General features: G+C 31.9%; 1 protein-coding gene across 2 annotated transcripts in view; it reads left to right on the top strand.

Annotated features, from left to right (window-relative positions):
* Positions 1-24,246, top strand: part of LOC114348551 (transcription factor GATA-4-like) — a 441,119-nt gene that overhangs the window by 346,089 nt on the left and 70,784 nt on the right. For both annotated transcript variants that reach the window (XM_028299099.2, XM_028299104.2), the window contains exon 5: positions 21,761-22,009. In XM_028299099.2, coding sequence (XP_028154900.1) covers positions 21,761-22,009 — 249 coding nt within the window. The remainder of the gene's footprint in view (positions 1-21,760; positions 22,010-24,246) is intronic.

Here is a 24,246-nt window from a genome sequence, read left to right as displayed (position 1 = left end):
CCACAATCTCCAATCAGACCAATGCTAATGAGATGTCACCATCGCTTACACATAAATTATGTTACGGTCGTAGATAAAATATATGCCTCTCTACGTTAAGCCGTTTAGGTACTACATACCTACAACTTTTATTGTCTATGCCTCTCTTTTTACTTGTGTATATATAATTTTCTCAATCGAATTACTCTAAAAGACTTTTGCTTTGAAAAATTGCAATCTTTTTCTATTACATATCTTCCTTCTAGATTTTTTTTTGTCTTTGTCATTAGGTACTACATACCTACAACTTTTATTGTCTATGCCTCTCTTTTTACTTGTGTATATATAATTTTCTCAATCGAATTACTCTAAAAGACTTTTGCTTTGAAAATTTGCAATCTTTTTCTATTAAATATCTTCCTTCTAGATTTTTTTTTGTCTTTGTCAACTCAGTCGAAGTTCTTTTTCATATCGATGAATATATTCGTTACTACCCACACCTTTAACGTACCACAATCTCCAATCAGACCAATGCTAACGAGATGTATAGCGCCAACTATCGGATAATAGCTGAATTATGGTAGATTTCTTCGACGTAATGTCAAGGAAAATTGGATAAAAATGGCGAATTTGAATAAAAATTGACTAAAAATGGCGTCATCCAGCGGCTAATAGGTAAACTATGGTAGATTTCTTCGATGTAATGTCAAGGAAAATTGGGTTAAAAATGGTGAATTTGAATAAAAATGGCGAATTTGAATAAAAATGGCGAATTGGAATAAAAATGCCGAATATGTTACGGTCGTAGATAAAATATAGTATGCAACTCGTAATGCTTAGATTTCTGCACGTGATTGGTTTAAATAACATATTATGTTATGGTCGTAGATAAAATATAGTATATGTAACGTGCTTCTTTCCAACGATCCCTTTGTACGTCACGATCCAACACCCCCCTTTCCAATACCTCACACGTCGGACCAATAACAACGGAGATATGCTTTAGTGCCGTTTTGGCTATGCCGCCATCTTTGTTTTTTGTGTTAACGTATTCATTACCCCCTCCCCTTTCCTATGATACCTCACATGTCACGATCGGACCAATAACAACGGAGATATGCTTTAGTGCCGTTTTGGCTATGCCGCCATCTTTGTTTTTTGTGTTAACGTATTCGTTACCCCCTCCGCTTTCCTATGATACCTCACATGTCACGATCGGACCAATAACAACGGAGATATACTTTAGTGCCGTTTTGGCTATGCCGCCATCTTTGTTTTTTGTGTTAACGTATTCGTTACCCCCTCCCCTTTCCGATGATACCTCACACGTCACGATCAGACCAATAACAACGGAGATATGCTTTAGTGCCGTTGAAATGGAAAAATACTGAAATGGAAAAATACTGAAATGGAATAAAAATGGCGGATTGGTGGCGCCATCTAGTGGAAAATAACTACACTATTCCATCGCTGTGACGTCAGCATCTATCTCACTCTTACTCATTGGAAAGGTACTTCTCTCTCTAACACATTGATTTCCCTATCCTGATAGTCATAGTAACTTTGGTTATCTACTTTGAGCTCCATTATTATTTCATAGACCGCCAGTTCTTTTTTCGCCCACGTAAACCAATTGCAGGGTAGGCAACCCCTAGGGCTTGATATAGACCACTTTGGGAATCACTGTCCAAGACTAATAGTGCTCCAACTAAATAAAACATTAACCTTTGTAGCATTTTATCCCATGTTTATTACAAATTAGGTAAATATAACATGCACTATGTTTTCTAATGTAAATAACACTGACCTAGGTAACAAATTTGATATATATATTTTTTACTGCATTAGTCAGTTCTCAAAATATTTTATCACGCTTAACAAAAATGATTTTCAAGAGCAAAATAGCATAAAACGGTAGATAAAATAAATGACATTCAAAAATACTAAAATTGCATTATATTGATTAGCTGATGGAGTTCATTGGGTTATCCGCGACATCAGTTTTTAATTTAAGTAATTATTATATACCTGATAAAAATTACTACAGGTCAGTAATAAATTAAGCAATCAATTGGTATTTACTACATTAAAGTTAAAGTAAACAAAAGTGTTGTAGGTGTCTATGTGGTTGTAGACTTCACTTCATATCGTGTCTTTTTGAGACACGAGATAATTTCGTTGTTACTTTTCTGAAAAATGTTTAGTAATTATTGTAACTATTCTATCACATTAAAACTAGTATTCACTGACTGACAAAAAGCCTCACACAGTATAGATTTATAGGAGGTCGAAAAGCTTTAGTAAAGTCGTATAAATTCGAGATATACGATATTTTCTTTTCTTCTATACGCTATGAGCTAGTAGGTAGAGGGGATAATTAAAAATTCGCGAGCGCCAGTAGTGACAAGTCGCTAAAATTTTACTGAAAATTTGACGTTCTGCATTAAGAGTTGCATATAATTTTTACTAAATGTCTCACGAAAGTTGTTGTATTAAAGAGTTGGCCCGAAATTTCACGTTTACATTCTTTAAGTGCAATAAATGCATAAGTTAATATTTAAGAAGGATTATACTATAATTATATTAAATTAATATACTTTTTTGCAGAATAAATTTTTTCTAATATTAGCTGTCAACATAAACTTCAAAACGATAAGCAAAATCTTAAAAATAATCATAATGAATAATAAATTCTGTACTTACTGATATTAATTATCGATTACAATCCAATTACTTCTTTACGTTGTAAATATTACACGATAAGATTTAAATAAAGTTTAAAACAATTATTATTTGCTTTTCGCCTTTCCTCTTTAAATTTCCGGCCGAAGCAGGAGCACTAGTCATCCGTTATGGCCGTACCAGCCGTACCAGCGAAACTCACAGAAAATAGGTAACACTTTTTCTTTCCAGCGAAATTTCCGGCGAAAGTTATACTGGTAATCCGCTAAGAAGGTGGCGATACCAGCGAAGCTCATAGCGCATAAGTCGTTTTTTGCATACTGGTTATGGTGCAGCAAATTTGTTTGTTATACATCTTCCTTGATAGACAAGCAAAAAACAATGTTGGAATGCTACAATACAACATTGGAGACCTTGCAAAAGTAGACGACCAAGAGGAAGAGCACATATGAGATGGGTAGATGATATAAAAAGAATAGCCGGAACAAATTGAAAAGATAGAATACATGCAAAATAGATAAAACATCATCAATTATGAGATGCCACAAAACAGGATAATATCTAATGATATAGGTAAAAGTTATGCCAGTTTGACACAGTTGATACAAATAATTTAAAAATGGGATGAAAATAAAGATGATTCAGATTTGTTTACAGAACAGGGCAGCTACTATGTGCTATGTATTTCGGGTTTACCCTGCCCTCATCGGAGCATCTGTGTAGAGGCACTGAGCTGAAATCAAATATTTTCATCTCTTCGGTGTAATTATTAAAATAATTACAAAAGATGCAACAAAAAGTGAATAGTTGCTCAAAAAGTCAGGAAGTAAAATTCGAATGGTTATCCTCTGATGAATTTTAATATGTAAATAAACACAATACATTAGTGATGTTTTCATTGTCTTCTAAAAATTGGAATTTCACATTTCATATTCTGAACAATCTTAGGACTTAATTTTTTTATTTAGCTTAATGTAATGTTGATTTTGAAATCAGATAGGTACCTAGTGTAGTGTGTGTGTTGAGTAAATGTCTTGTTACTTTGAAAAGTCTAGTTCATTGTCTTTACAAAGAGACGCTAATTGTATCCGAACGCCTGCGGCCCCTTCGGTCAGTAGGTACCGATCCCACAATGAAAGAAACTATTTTTATTTATTAATTTTTAATAAATGAAAGCCGAGACTTGAACGCACAACCGCTTAATCCAAAGGTAGGCTCTCTTACCACTGATGAACAAAGGGGAACTTAATTATTTATATGTCATAATATATAATATTATTTTTTATATAACAAAAATTCGATTACTGCGTCATCGACGATACAATATTATGGTACCTCTACCTTCTCAGTAGTTAGTACTTATTATAACGTATTAAAATATTTTTAAGGAACAATTAAAAATCCGTTATTTAAAATATTATGACCTAAGTCACCTTGAAAATAAAATTGGAATATTTTACTTTACAGGTTCTTTGACACTTTTAAGTTTAAATATTTTTTTAATTATAGTTTTTTTAACAATCTGAAGGTGACAGTATAATATAAGTAAAGTAAAATAAATGTCTTTGCAAATTTGCACCAAATTTTTTACTCGCCAGAAGTGTCATAAGCATCAAAGTCATAATTTGCACCAAACTTTTACTGGCCCTTTTTTTAGCAAGATACTTGTATTTTCTTGATTGGCAGGTGATTTTGATTAAATCAGGTGAACATTTAATAAAATACATGTGTATATCAGATACTCTGACAATACAGCCCTGTTAAGGTAAAAGGCAGTAAGTGACATTTTTGTCAAAAATGAGATATTAATGTATCATACCTAAGTAGTAACTGCTCTTTTATTTATTTTATTTATTTAACCTCCTTTAATACACAAAATAATGGTTATTACATTAAAAGAGTGCTTACTACTGCTAAAAACTAATTCCTATATTACATAAGTACTAAACCTAAACAGAATAGAACAAGTAAAAATAAGTAAAAAAAAACACTACAAATACATCTAGACAAATAAATACATCTAAATAAAATTTTACGACAACAACTTTTGTAGACTAGAAATTTGTTTCAGAAGCTTTTATTTGTTTCACAGAAGAATTTAAAAAGTCTATATCACAGTTAATTATCATATGGTTACATTCTTCTAACATCTTATTTATGGGTGAACAATAAGTCTTATTAGTTGAGAACAGTCGTTTGTTATTAATTATTAAATGTATATTATTTATAAAAAAGCAATATTTATATTTAATGTGATTTACAACATAGTATATAAAAAGGGCTGAATGAAAATGTCTTCTATTATCCAGTCGCTGAAATTAAAAATTTCTTTAAAAATTAAAAAACTTTTAAAAATTTTGAATTACGAATTATGAAGCCAAGAGTTCTGAATGCCTTTCCAATGATGATCGGATAATGTTCACTAAATCTCAAATTTTGCTGAAACATTACTACAAGATCTTTGCAAGTGTTCTTTCTTCCAAGTACAGTGTTAGAAATTTTGTATTGGTTCTCCACGTATTGTGTTTTTCGAGTGATAGTAAAAACATGACATTTAGAAGTGTTTAGAAACATTTTGTTGTCATCGAACCATTGACTTACTGAGTTCAGATCACATTGCAGCATCTTAGAGTCCTGTAGAGTTGAAATTTCTCGAAAAATCTTAAAATTATCTGCAAATAGCAGGCTTGTCGAAAAATTCACACAGTGAGGCAAATCGTTAATAAATATAGCGAACAGAAGAGGACATAAGTTGCTACCTTGTGGTACCCCTGATGTCGACATAAATGGCTTAGATAAACTGTTCCCTACTTTGACTTGATTTAACCTATCAGAAAGGTATGACCTCAGAAAAATACATGCTTCTGAATCAAAATCAAATTTGCTTAGCTTTTCAATAAGTATAGAGTGATCAATCTTATCAAAAGCTTTGGTGCAGTCGGTAAAAATTATATCCAGCTGAGTTTTATTATTTATGGTCTCTGCTGCAAAACTTGTAAAAACACACAAATTTGACACAGTGGACTTCCCTGGTAAGAAACCATGTTGTTCTGGACAGAACCTATCTCCAAAGTAATTCAAAATATTGTTATAAAGCACGTTCTCGAATATCTTAGCAATTGAATTGATGACAGATATAGGCCTATAGTTTTCAATGTTACTAGCATTACCTGATTTAAATATAGGTGTTATAACTGCATGCTTTAAGCTATCTGGAAATTTACTTTGCTTTAGGGACAAATTAAAAATTAGTGTAAGAGGGACAGAAAGAGCCTCTGCACAACCTTTGAAAATGTATGCTGGTATATTGTCCTTACCTGTGGCTTTTTTTGGTTTTAGTCTTTTGATGCTTTGGAGAACATTCTCAACTGTTACTTTTGAAAAGTGAAAAGCCCCCAGTGTACTATTGAGACTATTTGATCTTTGAAATACAGAGCCAAAATATTCTGCAAAAACATTGGCAATATCCTGACAGCCACTTATGTCCACACCCCTATAAGAGACCTCTGTTGGAATTTTATTATTTACACCACAGGATTTTATAAAGGACCAAAAACTACTAGGGTCAGTTTGTACATTATTCTCAATATTTATATTGTGACATCTATATGCTTCCCTACTAAGCTGTTTCACCTCTCGTCTCAGTGATTTATATTCATCCAAAACCAAAGCATTTGCAGATTTATTTACCTGCCTATGAAGACGATTCTTACGTTTAATCTTTGATATAAGTTCCGAAGTAAAGAAGATTGGATACCTTTTTGTTGTTCTTAATACATTCCTTGACTGTTTTTTGGGTATTGACTGATCAATACATGCATACAGCTTTTCATAAAACAACTGCATACATACATCCACATTAAAGCACCCCTCCAGCTCTGTCCAATCCATATCTTGAATGAGGCCATACAAGAGATGAAGATCACCCTTTGCATAGTCATAGAAAAATGAGTTTTTGATACAATTCTCGGTTGAATCTAAAAAATTAAGTGTGACCATAAATTCAAGACAAGGATGATATATGTCCTCATTAACAAGTGGTACATTGAATTTTATTAAATTGTTGACATTCATGTTTGAAAATACTAAATCTAACTTTCTTTGCATATGATTATACACTGAGTTGTGTTGGGTAAGGTTATGTATATCAATAAAATTAGTTAACAAATCACATTTTGCACAGCCTCTGTTACCATAAAAAGGCAAATTAAAATCACCTAACAACAAAAAATTTACATTAGTACCCAAAATATCATCAAAAATAGATAAAAACTTTACATAATTATCATCACCCTTCGACCCTAAATTTCTTCTTTACTGCCAGCAGGACACCACCACCCCTGGTTTTGTCATTACTCCTGTCTTTCCTAAATACAGTATATCGTTGATCTACCACCTATCAACTTTCAGTTATTGCAATAAAAGCATAATTTTCTACTGCAACTGCAGCAAAAAAATCGTGGCACTTCGTTCTGAATCCTCTGGCATTTTGATAATAAAACTTTAGGTTTCTGTTGGAGCTATTACTTGATCCACTTCCTGAGGATCCATGTGAATTTGTGGCACCCTCCTCTTTTGAAAAAAATGGGACACCAATGCACCGCTTGGCCACACTTCTCGATTCCAAGCTCTTCTAAGGTCTTCTTGGCGGATTGTTACCTTTATTGATGAGTATAGACTTGGATGTCTAGAGTCATGTTCTTCACAGCTTACATCAAAAAAGTTGGCTTGCAGATATGCCTTAAGTTGGGCAGGTTTTGTCCCTGGTTGCAGCCTTGTAACATGCAGTGATACATATTTTGGTACCGTTTTAATTTGTGAGTTCTCTTGTCTCCTCCCTACAACAAACCGTCGACTTGACCGCTTTCTAACCTGCTGCCATCCCATATTGTTTTCGACCTGAACCTCTTCATTTAGCGGCTGAATTTCATGTATTTTGTGAGCTGTTTCGGCCTGCATTACAGCCGCGCTTACTTGCTGGGACGAAATGAATTTATTGGATGTCGAGACTTGTTTTTGACTTCCCAGAGTGGCATTTTTTGATGTACTTTGTTGGGGTACTGCTTGTCCCGATGATTTGCTAGGGGTTTTGTTTTGTTTTTGTTGTGTCATGTTGGCATATGTCAAAGTTGCTGTCAAAGGTGAGACGGCTCCACTGTTGCCAGATTGACTTTCTAAATATTCTGAATTTTTATTTTTCTTGACAAACATATCAACTTTTTCTTCTAGTAGCTGAATGTTTTTATATAATAGAACGTCCTTGGCCTTTAATTCCATAATAATATCATCTTTACCTTTCAGTAACTCGTTCTTGGCTTCCATTAATTCGCAAAATTCCGCGCCGTTTTTCATAACCTCATTGCCATTCAGATAGCATTTCACTAAATTATTTCTTCCTACTGCCACTAGCCCAGGTACTCGAAGGGCACATGAGTTATGGAACGCACTTTCACAATTTATGCACTTACTTAACAATACTATTAACTACAGGTTTTTGGCAACCATTGCAGATTTTAGAGGAGCTCTTTTCGGCAACGTCATCCCCGCCATGTTGCCATACCTCTTACTTTTACAAAGGGTTTGGTGCCCATTTATAGTCAACTTATACCTGAACTAGCAATGGCAAAAAGCAGTAACTAACAAAGTAACTCTCAATGTGATGGTAACGGGCAGTATCCAACGTAATAAATAACTGATTACTGCTGTTTGCCTACACAGAGATCTGGAACATAATTTTTAATGTGAATTTAAATTTTAAATGGCAGTATCTACTTAGTAAAGTAGATACTGCTATTTTCCTTCACATTTGTATTCAAAGTTTGTGTTATATCATGACATAAGGCAGTATCTTCTCAGATACTGCCATTTGCGTAAACATCACCTGATTTAACATCGGTTAAAATAAACACATGACAGAAAATAAACTAGAAATTCCTAGTAAATTACGCGATAATTATATAGGTGTCAATACGCAAAAGAAACAAGGTAAAATTTCGCAACTGTGCCCTCTCATACCTGAAAACAGACGACATTTTTGGCTTTCATTAACCCTTTGTGGGCCAGTGGTCCCATAGTGGAACCATAATTTCAAGAATTTTTATCCTACTGTCCCGGTAAGCGTCGGCCGGAACCACAGACAAATTCTTTAATCCCCTCTCTTACACTATCGGCCATGCATACAATCAGGTTTTGGAGCGCTTTAGTGTGTTCTAGTAGGTGATTGATGTGACATGTTTTTCGCTATTTTGCGCGCGAACTACTAAAATTTCTACTGAACGTAAACAAATTGATAATGGCAGGTAAGAACAGCTAAATTAGGTAATTTTGATGGTTTTAAAGAGATCGTATACAATTTATTCTGATATTTTTGTATATTTTATATTTTCAAGTCGTCTAAAAGGTGTGGTTCCATATGGACCCACAAGTACTTTTTATTATTTTTTGTTGTTGTTTTTTATTTTGGGACAGACAACGAAGGCAGAAGGTCTAAATACTTTGTGTACCGTGGCTGTCTAAAAATTGAACTAAAGGTTCTTCTTCTTTTTGATGTGCCTATCCGTGACGAATGTTGGCGATCATCATGGCAATATTTATTTTAACCAGGATATTCTTCTTCTTCCTGGACCTCGCTTTCCAAATATTTTTCCTTGCAGGATGGCTTGTAGGACTAAAGGTTGGGGAGGGGTAATATATTGATACGGGATTTGAAAGACTTTACAGTTCCTGAACATTTTTTTCATTTTTATTACAGAAAGAAAACAATGGACAATAAATAATTTAGAAGCTATGGGTAATGATGGTGTATTTGCTTTGATTGAGGAAATACCATCTGACGGAGAGTCAGAAGCGTCAGATATTGATTCTGATGTTGAGGATCTTGGAAATAGTGAACCAGATAACGGCATCCCGGGCACTCAACATTCATTGGAAGAAATGAATCAAATGGTTGACGAAGGTGAACATGAAAAAGAAAATAACGGAAGTGTTTTCAGTGATTCGGATGATTGTACGCCGCTATCTGTTTTTGGGAAAAGGAAAAGAAAGCTTACAAAACAAAAACAAACTGCAAGGAAAAAAAAATAATGTACATGCAAAGAAAAATGAGATTGTCAAATGGTCAGAAAATATTCAAACTTATTACAAGACACCTTCATCTTTTGTTGAAGAAGTGGGTCCTGACATACCGGATTTACTTGAAGATCCGTTGGAGTTGTTCATGTTGTTATTTTCAGAGGAGCTGTTAGATATATTAGTGTTTCAAACAAATCTGTATGCAACCCAAATGAATCAGGGAAATGCTAACAAATTTACTCCCACTAATCGCGAAGAAATGAAGTGTTTCCTGGGGATAAACATTCTGATAGGAATAAAGCATTTACCAAGCTACAAGGATTACTGGTCTTCGAGGACAGATCTACGTGATGGTTTTATTGCGTCTTATATGTCTCGCAATCGATTCAGTTGGTTACTGGGACATATTCATTTAAATGATAACAGTCTTGAACCGAAAAAAGGTGAAGTTGGCTACGACAAATTGTATAAAGTGCGATCAATGCTCGATAGGTTATCTGACAATTTCATTCGATATTATAAGCCAAGTGAATGCCAGTCAGTAGATGAGTCAATGATTAGATTCAAAGGTAGAAGCATTTTACGCCAGTATATGCCCAAGAAGCCTGTAAAACGGGGCTACAAAGTTTGGATTCGTGCTAATGAATCTGGTTTTGTTTCAGAATTTCAAATCTACACTGGTAAAGTTAACAACTTACCTGAAAAAGGCTTAGGTGCACGGGTTGTAAAAGACCTCACAAGCAGTCTTGCTGGAAAATGCCATAAAATATTTATGGACAATTATTTTACTTCGTATGATCTTTTGGAACAACTTAGATCCAAGTATATATATGAATGTGGAACAGTAAAAGCTAATACTAAATATTTGTCAGAATGTAATTTTCTAGAGGACAAAACCATGGAAAGGGGAGACACTCAATGGAAGATAAGTGATGTTGGTGTACTTGCTGTGAAATGGATGGATAACAGAGCAGTTTATTTTATGAGTAATTTTCATGATCCTACTGATGTTAAACTTATTTCAAGGAAACAAAAGGATGGCTCCAAAGAAAATGTTACTTGCCAAAATTTGGTCAAAGATTACAACGAGCATATGGGTTATGTGGACAAGTCAGATATGCTCAAATCTTGTTACGAAATTAACCGCAAATCCAAGAAATGGTGGCCTAGAATATTCTGGCATTTTGTTGACTTAACGGTTGTTAATGCCTTCATTATTTTTAAAGAACGATCTGGTGGTGCATCAACACTTTCTCTAAAAGAATTTCGGTTAGCAGTTTCTGCAGGACTTATGGGTACTCCTTCGCTTACTCAGAAAGGAAGAAAATCGTCCGGTTCTGAGGTAAATAAATTTAAAATCTGCGTTCCTATTGAAATACGCACCAACAAGTCGGAGCATATGCCAATACATGGAACCAAAGTAAGATGTGCTCGATGCAGTACAAGAAACCAACCTCATCGAACGAGGTGGCATTGCACTGTATGTAAGGTGGGACTATGTTTATCTGAAAAAATCAATTGTTTTTTAGAATATCATAAAAAATAAAGTGAACTTACCTCCTTTATGAATATTTATTATCATTTTATAAAAATTGAGATAGTACTAATCAGTACCAGTGGTTCCACCATGGAACCACCTCCAAACTAAACCACCCCTTATATAAAAAAAAATTTAATTGACACTTGACGTTATCTTTTGTATCACTGTATCCCTAACTTGTAATAACTTTGCAGTTTTTTGTTTAATACTTAATTCGGTCCGCAAAGGGTTAAAAGAAGATGTAGAAGACTTAATAAATTTCGAATAGTTTTTTCAATATTATGTAATTAATTAATACTTTACACTACCGCTTTATTCGGTATTTTTGTTTTATTTTTAAAACCGATATTTTCATTAAGCTGACAATTCTACATTTCTGCTTAAGAAAACAACTTCATTATTAGGGCAAACAGCAGTAACTGCTGAATTTTCAGCCAAAAAACAAGTAACACAATTGTTTGATTTGTCAAAAATTAATGCATATTTTTTAATGTTTTTTAACGTTTTTCTGCTTAAATTTAAAGAAATAATAAATTGTGTGAAATAAAAAATCTTAAATTACTCAAAACCATTATTTTGGCACTTACTGCTTTTTACCATATCACGGCATACAGCCGTTCTTGCAGAAAATTTATGAGAACTGCAGATATTAGTTAATCTAGTCAGTGAAGCAAGTTTTCGGAGAGGCCTTAAATTGATATTTCAAAGAAAAATTGGATCGCAGTTAAAAAGATTAATATAGATCAAGATCTGCTGTCTCTTAATGGAGAGAAGATAGAACGTGTAAATCATTTTAAATACCTTGGCAGCTGGTTAAATGTAAATTGTGACTGAAATGAGTAGGCAGATATGCAAATAAAAAGGTATGAAATATGCGCATAAATATGCAGTATTTTACCCAAAAATATGCATGTTTATCTAAAAAATATGCATATAATAAAGAAAATATTTACAATATTTATTTTTACCAAAAATATTTACAATTTCTTCACATGTTGGCCTATGTATTTTACAAACTAAGCTTATGTAATTAAACATTTTAGTATTTTAACAAATGAATGATATTATTTCAAATTGTCAATTGTGGATTATCAAGTGCTGTTCAAAATTTTCTAACAAAAACTTATGGCTTCTGAGTACATAGAAAAAATTCTTTCGACGTTAACTAATGCAACAGGGGCATTTTTCAAATTTACGATGATAGTTGGTTCTAAATTAAGTGGTTCGGAAAATGTCGCAGCTAATACTTGAACCACTTCCGAAAAAACCTGGTAACCACTGTTTTCTCCATGGTTGTTTTAAATTTTTCGAAAATTTCTTTTCCAATATGTATTACTTTTAATGTTTTCACACAATGATTCAAATCCTTTTATTAAAAATTTATTGCCTAACAATGATAATTTGGAGCATTGTAATTGGGTACTAGTTTACTAAATAAAACTTTAGTTTTATTTTATGATTGACACTAAACTGTTAATTTTCGGCATTTGCAAAGCACAATTATTGTTGGGTACAAAAGATATTTTCAAAAAAGTATCCAAATCATACAAGGGGATCATTGTTTAAATAATTAAAAAGGGGTCATTTTTGCACAAAAAATACTTTTTTAACTGCTGAGGTCATTCAATTACTAATGAAGGTATATAGGATTGTTTTCTGCAAAGTTGAAGGGTAAATTTTTCACATAAGACTTCCGAAATTAAATTTGACCCCCTATTTATTTAAATAATTATACATAAAACTTTAAAAACAAATTTGCAAAACATTATTTTTAGCGTTTTAAATAAGCACTATAAAATATCTTATTTTACAGAAAAAGTTGAGCTATGTTATCAGTATTATTAAAAAAAAATTGGTCCAAAAATATTTAATATTTTTTGAGATATTGAATTTGTCTATTAAATGTTACTCCATTTTCAATTGCAAAACGTGGTTGTTGCCAAAGAAATATTCACCTGTATTAAATCTTATTATTTTTATTTTTATGTATATTTTCGATAAATGTATCGATAAATTCAAATTTCAATTAAACTTCCCCCTAAAATGGCATTTGAAAATTATTCAAATTTGTTTATAATTTGTTTTTTAATAACGTCGCGCGGATTAAATATTTTGAAATGCCGTTTCGATAATTGGGTTCCTGGGAATTTTTCACTAATTAACAAATTTTTTTGTTTTTTTTTTTCCTGTACTTTTTTTTTCTTGGAGTTATATTACTACGGGCCCTTTTAGGGTTAAGTTTCATTAAGAATGTCGAATCTCTAAGTTGTAGATTCTAGACCTAAAAATATTAAGATTGGTCTAAAATCACTTAAATAAAATATGGCTACTTACTGAGTTACAGGGTGTTTTATTTAAAAATTATTTTTACCAAGTACTTTCAAACCATTTGATGTATCCTTATCATACTTGGCAGAAAGTGTGGGTGCTATACAGTCTACTAAATTGTGATAAATAAAAGTTTCTAGCTACTACCAGAGGCGTACGACAGGGGATAGTTAATGGTTGACCCTTCCCAAATTCTACGCCACTGAGGGAATTACTATTTTAGCGAAATTTTTCGATTCTCCAATACTTTCTATGTAAATGACATACTCTTTACTGGTAACGATTAAGTCATTAGTTTTCTAGATATTGGACGTTAAATATGAAACGGCATAGTTATTTTGATTCATTCATTCATTCATTTTAAACTTCCAATATCTCTCAAACTGATGACTTTATCAATACCAATAAAGTTATTAACATACAAAGTATTGGAGAATCGAAAAATTTCGCTAAAATAATAATTCACTCAGTGGCGTAGAATTTGGGAAGGGTCAACCATTAACTATCCCCTGTCGTACGCCTCTGGTAGTAGCTAGAAACTTTTATTTATCACAATTTAGTAGGGTGTATAATAGCCACACTTTCTGCCAAGTATGATAAGGATACGTCAAATAGTTTTAAAGTACTTGGTAACAATAATTTTTAAAATTTTAAATAAAACTCAGTAAGTAGCCAAATTTTATTTAAAAGATTTTAGTTAAATCTTAATATTTTTAGTTCTAGAATCTACAACTCAGAGATTCGACATTCTTAATAAAATTTAACCCTAAAAGGGCCCGTAGTAATATAACTCCAAGAATAAAAAGAAGAAGAAAAACCGACAAAAAAATTTTGTTAATTAGTAAAAAATTCCCAGGAACCCAATTATCGAAACGGCATTTCAAAATACTTAATCCCCGCGACATTATTAAAAAAACAAATTATAAAAAAATTTAAATAATTTTCAAATGCCATTTTAGGGTGGAGTTTAATTGAAATTTAAATTTATCAATACATTTATCGAAAATATACATAAAAATAAAAATAAATAGATCTTAAGAAGGTGAATATTTCTTTGGTAACAACCGCGTTTTGGCAATTGAAAATATAGTAACATTTAATAAACAAATTCAATATCTCAAAAAATATTAAATATTTTTTTTGCTTAATACTAGTAACATAGCGCAACTCAGTCTGTTAAATAAGATATTTTATAGTGCTTATTTAAAACGCTAAAAATAATTTATTGCAAATTTGTTTTTAAAGTTTTATATACAATTATTTAAATAAATAGGGGGTCAAATTTAATTTAGTAAGTCATATGTGAAAGATTTACCCTTCAGTTTTGCAGAAAGAAATCCCATAGACCTTCATTAATAAGTGAATTACCCCAGCAGTTAAAAAAGTATATTTTTTGCAAAAATGACCCCTTTTTAATTATTTAAACAATGATCCCCTTGTATGATTTGGATACTTTCTTGAAAATATTTTTGTACCCACCTAAACTTTGATATACAATTTGTTTTAACCTGTAGGTACGAATTTACATTTTGACTTTTTTTTATTTTATTAGGCTATATCGAATATATATAGTACAACCTGCCACATCCGGACCTGTCATATCCGGACCTCCCCATATCCGGACGGTTCTGCCGTCCGGATCTACCGAAATCTACCGAGAAAGGCACCGAGAAGGGCTACCGAGAAAAGTCATGCTGTTGGACAATGCCCCCTCTTATCCCGACCCAAAAGACCTAAAAGATGACGAAATAATGTATTAGAGAATCTATAAAACGTGTCTATGGACGAAAGTTATTGACGCTGTTGATTACTGGAATGTATGAAGGAGAAAACGTTTCAGAGACTATAATAGAAGTAGTAATCTTGAGATCCGGATTTTTTCATATCCGGATCGGTCTGTCGCCACATTGATCCGGATATGGCAGAATTTACTGTATTCGAATTGTGGTGCCATCGACGGATCCTAAAAATATCGTGGGTTTAGCGCACTTCCAATGAAGATGTTCTTAAAATGATGAAATCATTGAAATCAGTAAAATAGAATACTTTGGTCACATAATTAGGGGACCTAAAGTCATCTACTTCGCCTTATAATACAAGGAAACGTGGAGGGAAAGAGATGGATTCGTCGAAACAAACTTGCATGGCTGTGTAATATTAGACAATGGTCTGGTTTCACAGTTGAAGAACTCTTTCGCGCAGCAGCCGATTGAGAAAGATTTCAGGAAATTGTAAACATGATGCAAACAAACATGGGCACAGTACTTAAAGAAGAAGTAAATATTTTAATACAGTTTCATACAACAAGTGCTCTATTTTTATATACTGTTATGCTCTGTATTTTCTCTCTGTTATGAGATTGATCAGCATATTCTTATTTCGATTAATTAATTAATTATTTTAATTATACTTATGGAAACAAAACAAAAATTAAATAAAACTTTCCAATAAAATTTGTTCTCAGGGCTAAATTATATTAGTATTACCTTTAGTTTTTGGCTTCTAGTAGGTATAGTATTTTTACTACAAAAGCGATATTACGTAGATCAAAATTTTTGACGTAAGAGAACTGTCAAAACATTAGAATGTGACTTTTCATTATTGCCATGTTTATTAATAAACATGGCAATAATGAAAAGTCACATTCTAATGTTTTGACAGTTCCCTTACGTCAAAAATTTTGAGCTACGTAATATCGCTTTTGTAGTAAAAATACTATATCTCTAGTTGCTTACTTCATCCAGGACAGAACAGGGAAAATAAATATACTCCATGTCATAAACTCCATGTCCTAAATTCTATAAATATTATTTATTTATTAAATATACCATAAATATAAGATTTAAATGTATGCTAAAACTCAATTTTATCTAATAAATTAATCTTTAATTCTGCTATCTCCTTTTTTTAACAAAATTTTCATTTAAATAATTCGTTAGACTGTTCTTACTATTGTATAAAAAAAACAAAATTTACTTTTCACCTTTTGAATAGATTACTTATTTCTTCTTTGAATTTATGAATGACTAAATGATGCTGTAGAACTGTTCAATAAAAAAATTAACAAATATGGTATGTGACATAAAACAACTCTCTCCTTTTCACAAATAATCTGACTAACCTTTTTTTTCTCTTCTTTACTTCTTCTCTTGGATTGTGTAGTCCTCGTTTCTCCCACACGTGCTCCTCGGATGCTGCGACGATCCTTCTCGTCCAAACTGCTTCCCAAACAAACAACAGCACTCGCTCGAAATCTCTCCTCAGTTTTCTCTCTTTCGAAATCTTATGCAAATTGATACCAACCGGCTACTCGTTCCAGACAGAAACAGGAATCTCTTCGGACACAAGGAGATTTAACTTCTCTCAACTCGATCAACGATTTCGTTTCAATACGATTCTGCTTACAAGGCCGCCAACTTCACCACTTTACACAGACTTCTTACTTTTAAAAACTGAACTGCTCTCTCCAGATCTTCATTACACAGTGAAAATTTTTTTCTCCTCAAACTCAGACTCCAACACTCTATTCTCCCTCCATCCGTCTCTCGCGCCAATCACAAAACATCCTCTCTACACATTACAGTCCCTGCTCAATTTATTAGACTCACCCTAGAAATATCAGTTTTTTTAATTTCCAGCACCTTAAAAGTATCTTCAAAGTGATACGGAACTTCTAAATGGGGTAAATAACAATTACTTGATAATCGTGCTACATAATTAAGTTAAAAATGGTGAAATTTTTTTATTGAATTGTGAAAATTTTACAGATGGAAATAGAATGTCTTAAAAGTGTGCAATGACTCGATTTTTTTCAACTTTAGTTTTTTAGTTAAATTAGTGATTTTTGTTAAATTTTCGTAAAATTTGCAGTGGTGAGTGTTAATACTGTTCTAAATTAATGTTAGTTTTTAATTTGTTTAATTTATTTTAAGATATTAATACAAATATGGTAATTTCTAAAAGACGAATATTTTCGATTGGAACTTTTTCATATGGATGATTGTAAAGATCTTTCTGTTGAAGAAATCTCTTCTGTTACTACTCTATTAGAGAATATCATATGTTGTCAAAGAGAAATAGCAAAAAAATGTTGTTTATCTTAATCTTCAGTTAGAAGGTCGAGTCAAAAACCTAAAGAGGAACATCCTCTTAATTAATTTGGAGGGGTTGATATGGCAGAAAGATTTCAGTCACCCCCAGAGGGCAACGGATTTTAAAAAATTTGGCTGTAAAACATATAAGAGTCACTCATAGCGATATAAGGAATAAATTGGAAGAAGCAGAGTGTTCACTATCGTAGTCCACGGTACGCCGAAATTTGTACAGTATGGGATTCAAATAGCATAGGCCAGTTAAGGAATCAAAGCCATCACCACAAATGCTTAAGAAACGCTTAGTTTCGGCCAATTTGCATAAATATTTTATGACTATATGAGACTTTTATGACACAATATTTTATGCAAAGTTATGAGTTTTTATGCAAATTGGCCCGAACTAAGCGTTTTTTGAGCATTTGTGATATTAGTTATTTCTTTAGATGGTTCCATAACTGGCCTATGACATTAGAATCCCATTGTATAAATTTCGGTGTACAGTGGACTCCGATACTGAACACTCTGATTCCTCCAATTTATTCCTGATGTCGCTATGGGTGACTGTTCTGCGTTTTACAGCAAAATTCTTTAAAATTCGTTGGCCTCTGGGGGTGACTGAAATCTTTCTGCCATACCAACCCCTCCAAATTGATGTAACACGATGTTCCTCTTTAGGTTTTTGACCCAACCTTCGAACTAACGATTAAGATAAACCACATTTTTTTGCTATTTCTCTTTGAAAAGATGAGATATTTTCTAATAGAGCAGTAACAGAAGAAATTTGCTCAACAGAAAGATCTTTACAATCACCCATATGAAAAAATTCCAATCGAAGATATTCGTCTTTTAGAAATTAACATATTTCTATTAATATCTTAAAATAAATTAAACAAATTAAAACTACCATTAATTTAGAACAGTATTAACACTCACCACTGCAAATTTTACGAAAATTGAACACCAATCACTAATTTAACTAAAAAACCAAAGTTGAAAAAAGTCGAGTCATTGCGCCCTTTTAGCCCATTGTATTGTCATCTTTCAAGTTTTCACAATTCAATCAAAAAGTTTTACCATTTTTAACTTAATTATGTAGCACGATGATTAAGTAATTGTTATTTAACCCATTCAGCAGTTCCGTATGACTTTGAACACACTTTTAAGGTGTTTCAAATTTAAAAAACTGATATTTCTAGGGTGAGTCTAATAAATTGAGCAGGGACTGTACATCCCTACTTTCATTTCTTAAGAACAAATTATTTTTGTATACAACTTTTCTGTTTCATCAAATTCCAGGAGATACCAAAATTACTTTTGTGTTTCTACATGCTATAAAAAACCGATATTCTAAAACTCAACAATTGTGTTTACCGTCTTCTAAGAAGCATTTATAAACGTCCTATTGTTCACTTCCAAAGTGAAGACATGCACTTTCTAATCCGACCGTTTGTATAAGTCCGTTCATAGAATCATTAATACTGAACGATTTTCACTTTCCGCGAACCACTGCTTATGACTAAATTATACTATTTACAATATTTGGCCATATACAGGGCGATGAAAATCTATGATCTCGTGGTCTTTGACATAGATTAATTTTCTAAATTTTCCACATAAAAAATTATATAACAATACATATTGCTGTAAATTTTCTTCTGAGTCACCTAATAATACAGCTTTGCGATAAAAACATGTACACATTTAAAAAATATATTTACCGTGATAAATTACTAAATAATAATTGTATAAAAACTTGACCAACCGTAGATACTTTTTGCTGGTATTTTTAATCGTTATCCAGTTTGGCTTTCGGGAAGCGGCATTTATATTGGCTTAATTTTGATAAGAAAAACCTCAATAAAATAAAAATCGCAGATAAGTCTTTAAGACACATTTATTATACATACAATACCACAAAAAGTACATAAAGTGTTACTTCTAAATAATGTTTCTTTACTTGCGATAACAAATATGTAATCTTTACTTCGTTTTTACAATGACCACTTATATGTTGTAATAGTGATTGTTTCTATTATTTATTATTTCCTTTATATTCTTTCCGTTAATTATAATTATTTTTAGTATTACTAAAGCCATATCCGTTTGAATCTGTTTTAAATGTTTTAATTTTATCTATAATCTATAGGTATATCCCTAGTGCTCTAGTCTTTCTATGAAAGCCTGCGTTTCTTAGGTGCTCTCATGAACCATTTTAAGGATGGTTTGTAACATATTTTTCTATGAGGATAAGTAGCGCCAATAACAATGTAGGTAGATATAGCGATATTTTCTTTACAAAAAGTTAAAAGAGTTGGAACATACTAGATCTGCCAATTATGTTCAGTAAGAATTCATTGTCCAGGATTATAAGATCCAATGTCCAGTATCCAGTATTTGCTACCTTGCATTATATATGCGCCAGATATTTAAGTTTTCTCTTTTTTGTCATCTTCGTTAAGTCACCTTTGTCTTGACCTATTCTGTTTTAGACTTCTATGTTTGAAATGCGTTGAACCCATGATCTTTTGAGCATTCTATGATAATACCACATCTCGAAGGTTTCTAATTTGTTCATAATAATTATTTAGTCCGTTCTTTAACGGTAAAATATTGCAAAACCTCTAAATTTTAAAGAACCGCTTAGATTGACATGGAATTTGGCATACACATAGCTAACAAGTCAAAGAAAAAAAGTGATATTGTGCCGATATGTGCTTTTGGCCTGGGGGTGGTTTTCACCCCCTCTTGGGGGTGAAAAAATATTTGTCCAAAGAAAGTCAGGAAATGGATAAACTGGCATATTTTAAGTAACTTTTGTACTATAAAGTTTTTTCACTAAGTCAATATTTTTCGAGTTATTTTGCAGTGAATATGTTCATTTTTTCAACAAAATAAACACGCTTTTAGACGGTTTTTCGCAAATAACTCAAATAGTAAGTATTTTGTCGAAAAAACATTTTTAGCAAAAATATAGCCTGTAAAAAATTTTAAAAAATGGTGTATACATTACGTCTCTACACCTAGTTGAAGCAGAGTTATAGCTAATGAAAAATAGGTTCATATTCGTCAAATTCCCAATGGAATACTTTAACGTGAAATTAACCAAAAATGAAACACATTTCGGGGAAAACTCATTACAACTTATTTACAGTGTTTAAAAAAAGCTTCATTTTTGTTTTATAAAAAAAATTCTAGCATCAAAATTAAACAAGTTACGCTCAAAATAAAGTTAGTCCCGTTTGGTTTTGGTAAAAAATCGAGAAAATCATCCCCTAATTAGTATCTTAAATGAACTTAATCGTTACGACTTCACAAGTTTCTTGACTCGTGTATATATTGTTTATATGATCTGTAAGTTTCATCGGTTCAAAGTCCTTATTATTGAAAGAGCTGTAGTTAAAAGGGGTTGAACGAGTCACTTATCACGAATGTATGCAAATTTAGAAACACCAAATCTCAATCAATTTTTGTCTAACAGAAAAACAAAAAAATACATGATATTCAAAAAAGCAAATATGACTTTTTTTGTTTTTTGATATTTTTGGTATCTCTCATAATTTTTAAGTTATTTTGAAAAAAAAGACATATTTTTCAAAATTTTAATTTTTAAAAATTTTACTTTGAAACCAAATTTTTTCAAAAATAAGCACTTTAAATCGATGAAACTTACAGATCATATAAACACAACATAAGTAAAATAATTTGTGGAGCGGTAACGATTAATTTCATTTAAGTTGCTAATTAGTGGGTGGTCTTCCCGATTTTTTACGGTGAATTTTTATTTGGCTGTTTTTGGTGTAAAATTAAAATATTTGGAATTATAGAGCGAAAATTGAAAAAACACGATTTTCGGGCGCCATTTTGTTTATAAAAAAAGTAGCACACTATCCGCGGACTTTGCATACCTATATTATTAATATATACAATCATAAGATTCGATTCCAGCAATAAAATTGCTGGTAAATAACTTTTCCTTGTATTTTGCTAATTAGCCCAGAGTAAACGTCTTGTTTACTAACCACGACTTCACAAGTTAGCATTTTAACATATATTTTCTTATTTTCAGGTGTTAACACAACAGGATCTTTGTCCTTAGCAGAAGACTATCCTAAAGTAACCTCCTCATCCACATCGTTACCTGGTTTCAGTAGGTTGCCAACTACTTTTACAAACAACCACAATCATCACCGAAGCACCACATATCTACCCAATGCCATCTATGGCGAATGGCCGTCATACGCGACTGACCAGTATGGACTCAACTCTTCAGCACAGAGGAGTCGACCGATCTCAGCAGCAGCTTCGTTGTCAGCAAGTAAGTGATTGTTAGAAATATTAAGTTACGGGTTTTGTGCTTGGGGAACATTGTATACACTAACTTTTTACAAAAATATGAAATATTTTTTATTAAAAATAAAATTTGTATTACGTGGAAAATATACTAAGAGCCGGTATAGGTGAAAGGACACCGCACCCATCTTATGGAACATATAATGTCACTCAAATTCAATAAAATTTACATGACTAGATTGGTCTTTAAATTACCCTCGTTTTATAACCATGCGCCAACTCTGTATTTTGCTTAATTAGGGCGGAAATTGATATAAATAAATCTAAAATCAATTGGGTATTTAAATGAGTGAAAGAGAGAAAAAAGATTTTCGGAATCGCCACTTTATAAATTTTTAAGGCACAGGATTATAGATAATACAGTAGGTATAATTTGACCAAGCGTACGAAAGTATTAGTTCCTCTAATCCTCTTAACTCAAGCAGGGTAAGCCCTTGTGAATAGCCATTATAGTGGAGTCACTGAAGGTTTTCACCTCCGATTTCGTTGAACCTTCATCGATTTTCATGAAAATTGGTGAGTAGTTAGAAGATACTTCAAGGAACAAAGGTGACATGATGCCAACTTGCGCTTTTGCCCTGGGGGTGGATGCCACCCCTTCTCGAGGGTGAAATTTTTTTTATTAAAAATAATACCAGAAATCGATAGAGCGGCAACTTTTAAGCAAAATTTGTTATATAAAGTTATTAACATAAATCAATACTTTTTGAGTTATTAAATATCAAAGATTTTATTTTTTCTTAATAAAAATGCATATTTTAAAGCTGTTTTTCACGTATTACTCAAAAACTAGAAGCTTTTGTAAAAAACCTGTTATTACCAAAATTAAAGATATTAAAAAATTTAATACACTCACCACTTAAAGAACTAAAATAATGCTATGTCAAAGTGAGTTATGAGTAATTGAATGTATATTTTTTTCGACGAGTACTTAAATCTAAGTATTCAAGCTTACATAACGGGAAAACGATGCATTTTATACAATATATTTGTTAAGCACTTGTCAAAGTACTTCAGAATACCTATCAAGTGAGCTCAAGTTGAAGTTAATAGCATCAAAATTAAGCAAGTTATGATGAAAATAAGAGAACCCTTTCGATTTTTTTAGGAAAAAGTGAAAAATAAAACATACGCCATTTCCACAAAAATTAAAATTTGTAGTAATCCTCACAAGAATTTCTTTAGGTTAACACATTTAATGATTTCAACTATTTTAACCGGTTTAGAATGCATATTTTTGAAAAAAAAGATATGATTTAAAAAAATCAGAATTTTTAAAATTATCGTACTTTTCATTTTCTCTTGATAATAACTCCAAAAATACTCAATATACGTAAAAAATGATATATAACTAAATTTTAGTTTTTTCTGTTCCAAATACTTTACTGATTTTGCTATTTCCGTAGTGTAAAAAATAACCGAGATTGAAACGTTTAAAATTTCAATTTTGCTGCGAGAACCATGTAACCGGGGCCATTTAACCTTTTATTTTTAAAAAGCTAAGAGGTTTAAAAGACTAGTTTGACGGTTTTTAATAGCTCTTGGAATCAATTTTTAATTAGTTTTTAGATGTACCTGATATCTTAAAAATTAACGGAGTTATTTACAAAAAAACAATAACATTTTTTGGAAAAATTTTTAAAAGATACATTTTGAAACATTTTTGGTGCATAAATTTTAATGCTATCAACTTGTTCGAGGGCTTATTTGATAGATATTTCTATGAACTTTGACAAATATTTAATAAGTTTATGTTATAAAATGCATCATGTTCCCGGTATTTAAGCTTGAATACTTAGATTTGGGTACTCGACGAAAAAAATATACATTCAATTACCTATAACTCACTTTTAGTTAACACTGAAAGGTTTTTCTAGTAAGGAGTTTATTTGATTTTTTATTAGCCTCAATTTTGATAATAATAACTTTTTTGTAAAAACTCGAAAGTTTTTGGGTTATTTATGAAAAATCGGTTAAAAACATGCATTTTTCTCACGAAAAATTAAAATCTTTGATCTTTAATAACTCAAAAAGTTTTGATTTATTTTAATAACTTTATATAACAAATTTTGCTTATAATTTGTCCCTCTATCGAATTGTGAGGATATTTTTAATAAAATAATTTTCACCCCCGAGGAGGGGTGGCATCTACCCCCAGGGTAAAAGCGAAAGTTGGCACCATGTCACCTTTGTTCCTTGAGA

This window comes from Diabrotica virgifera, chromosome 2 (assembly GCF_917563875.1).
Source record: "Diabrotica virgifera virgifera chromosome 2, PGI_DIABVI_V3a".
In the NCBI taxonomy this organism is placed as follows: Eukaryota; Metazoa; Arthropoda; class Insecta; order Coleoptera; family Chrysomelidae; genus Diabrotica; species Diabrotica virgifera.
Note: the sequence above shows the minus strand (reverse complement) of the source record. Positions and strands in the feature narration are given on the sequence as shown.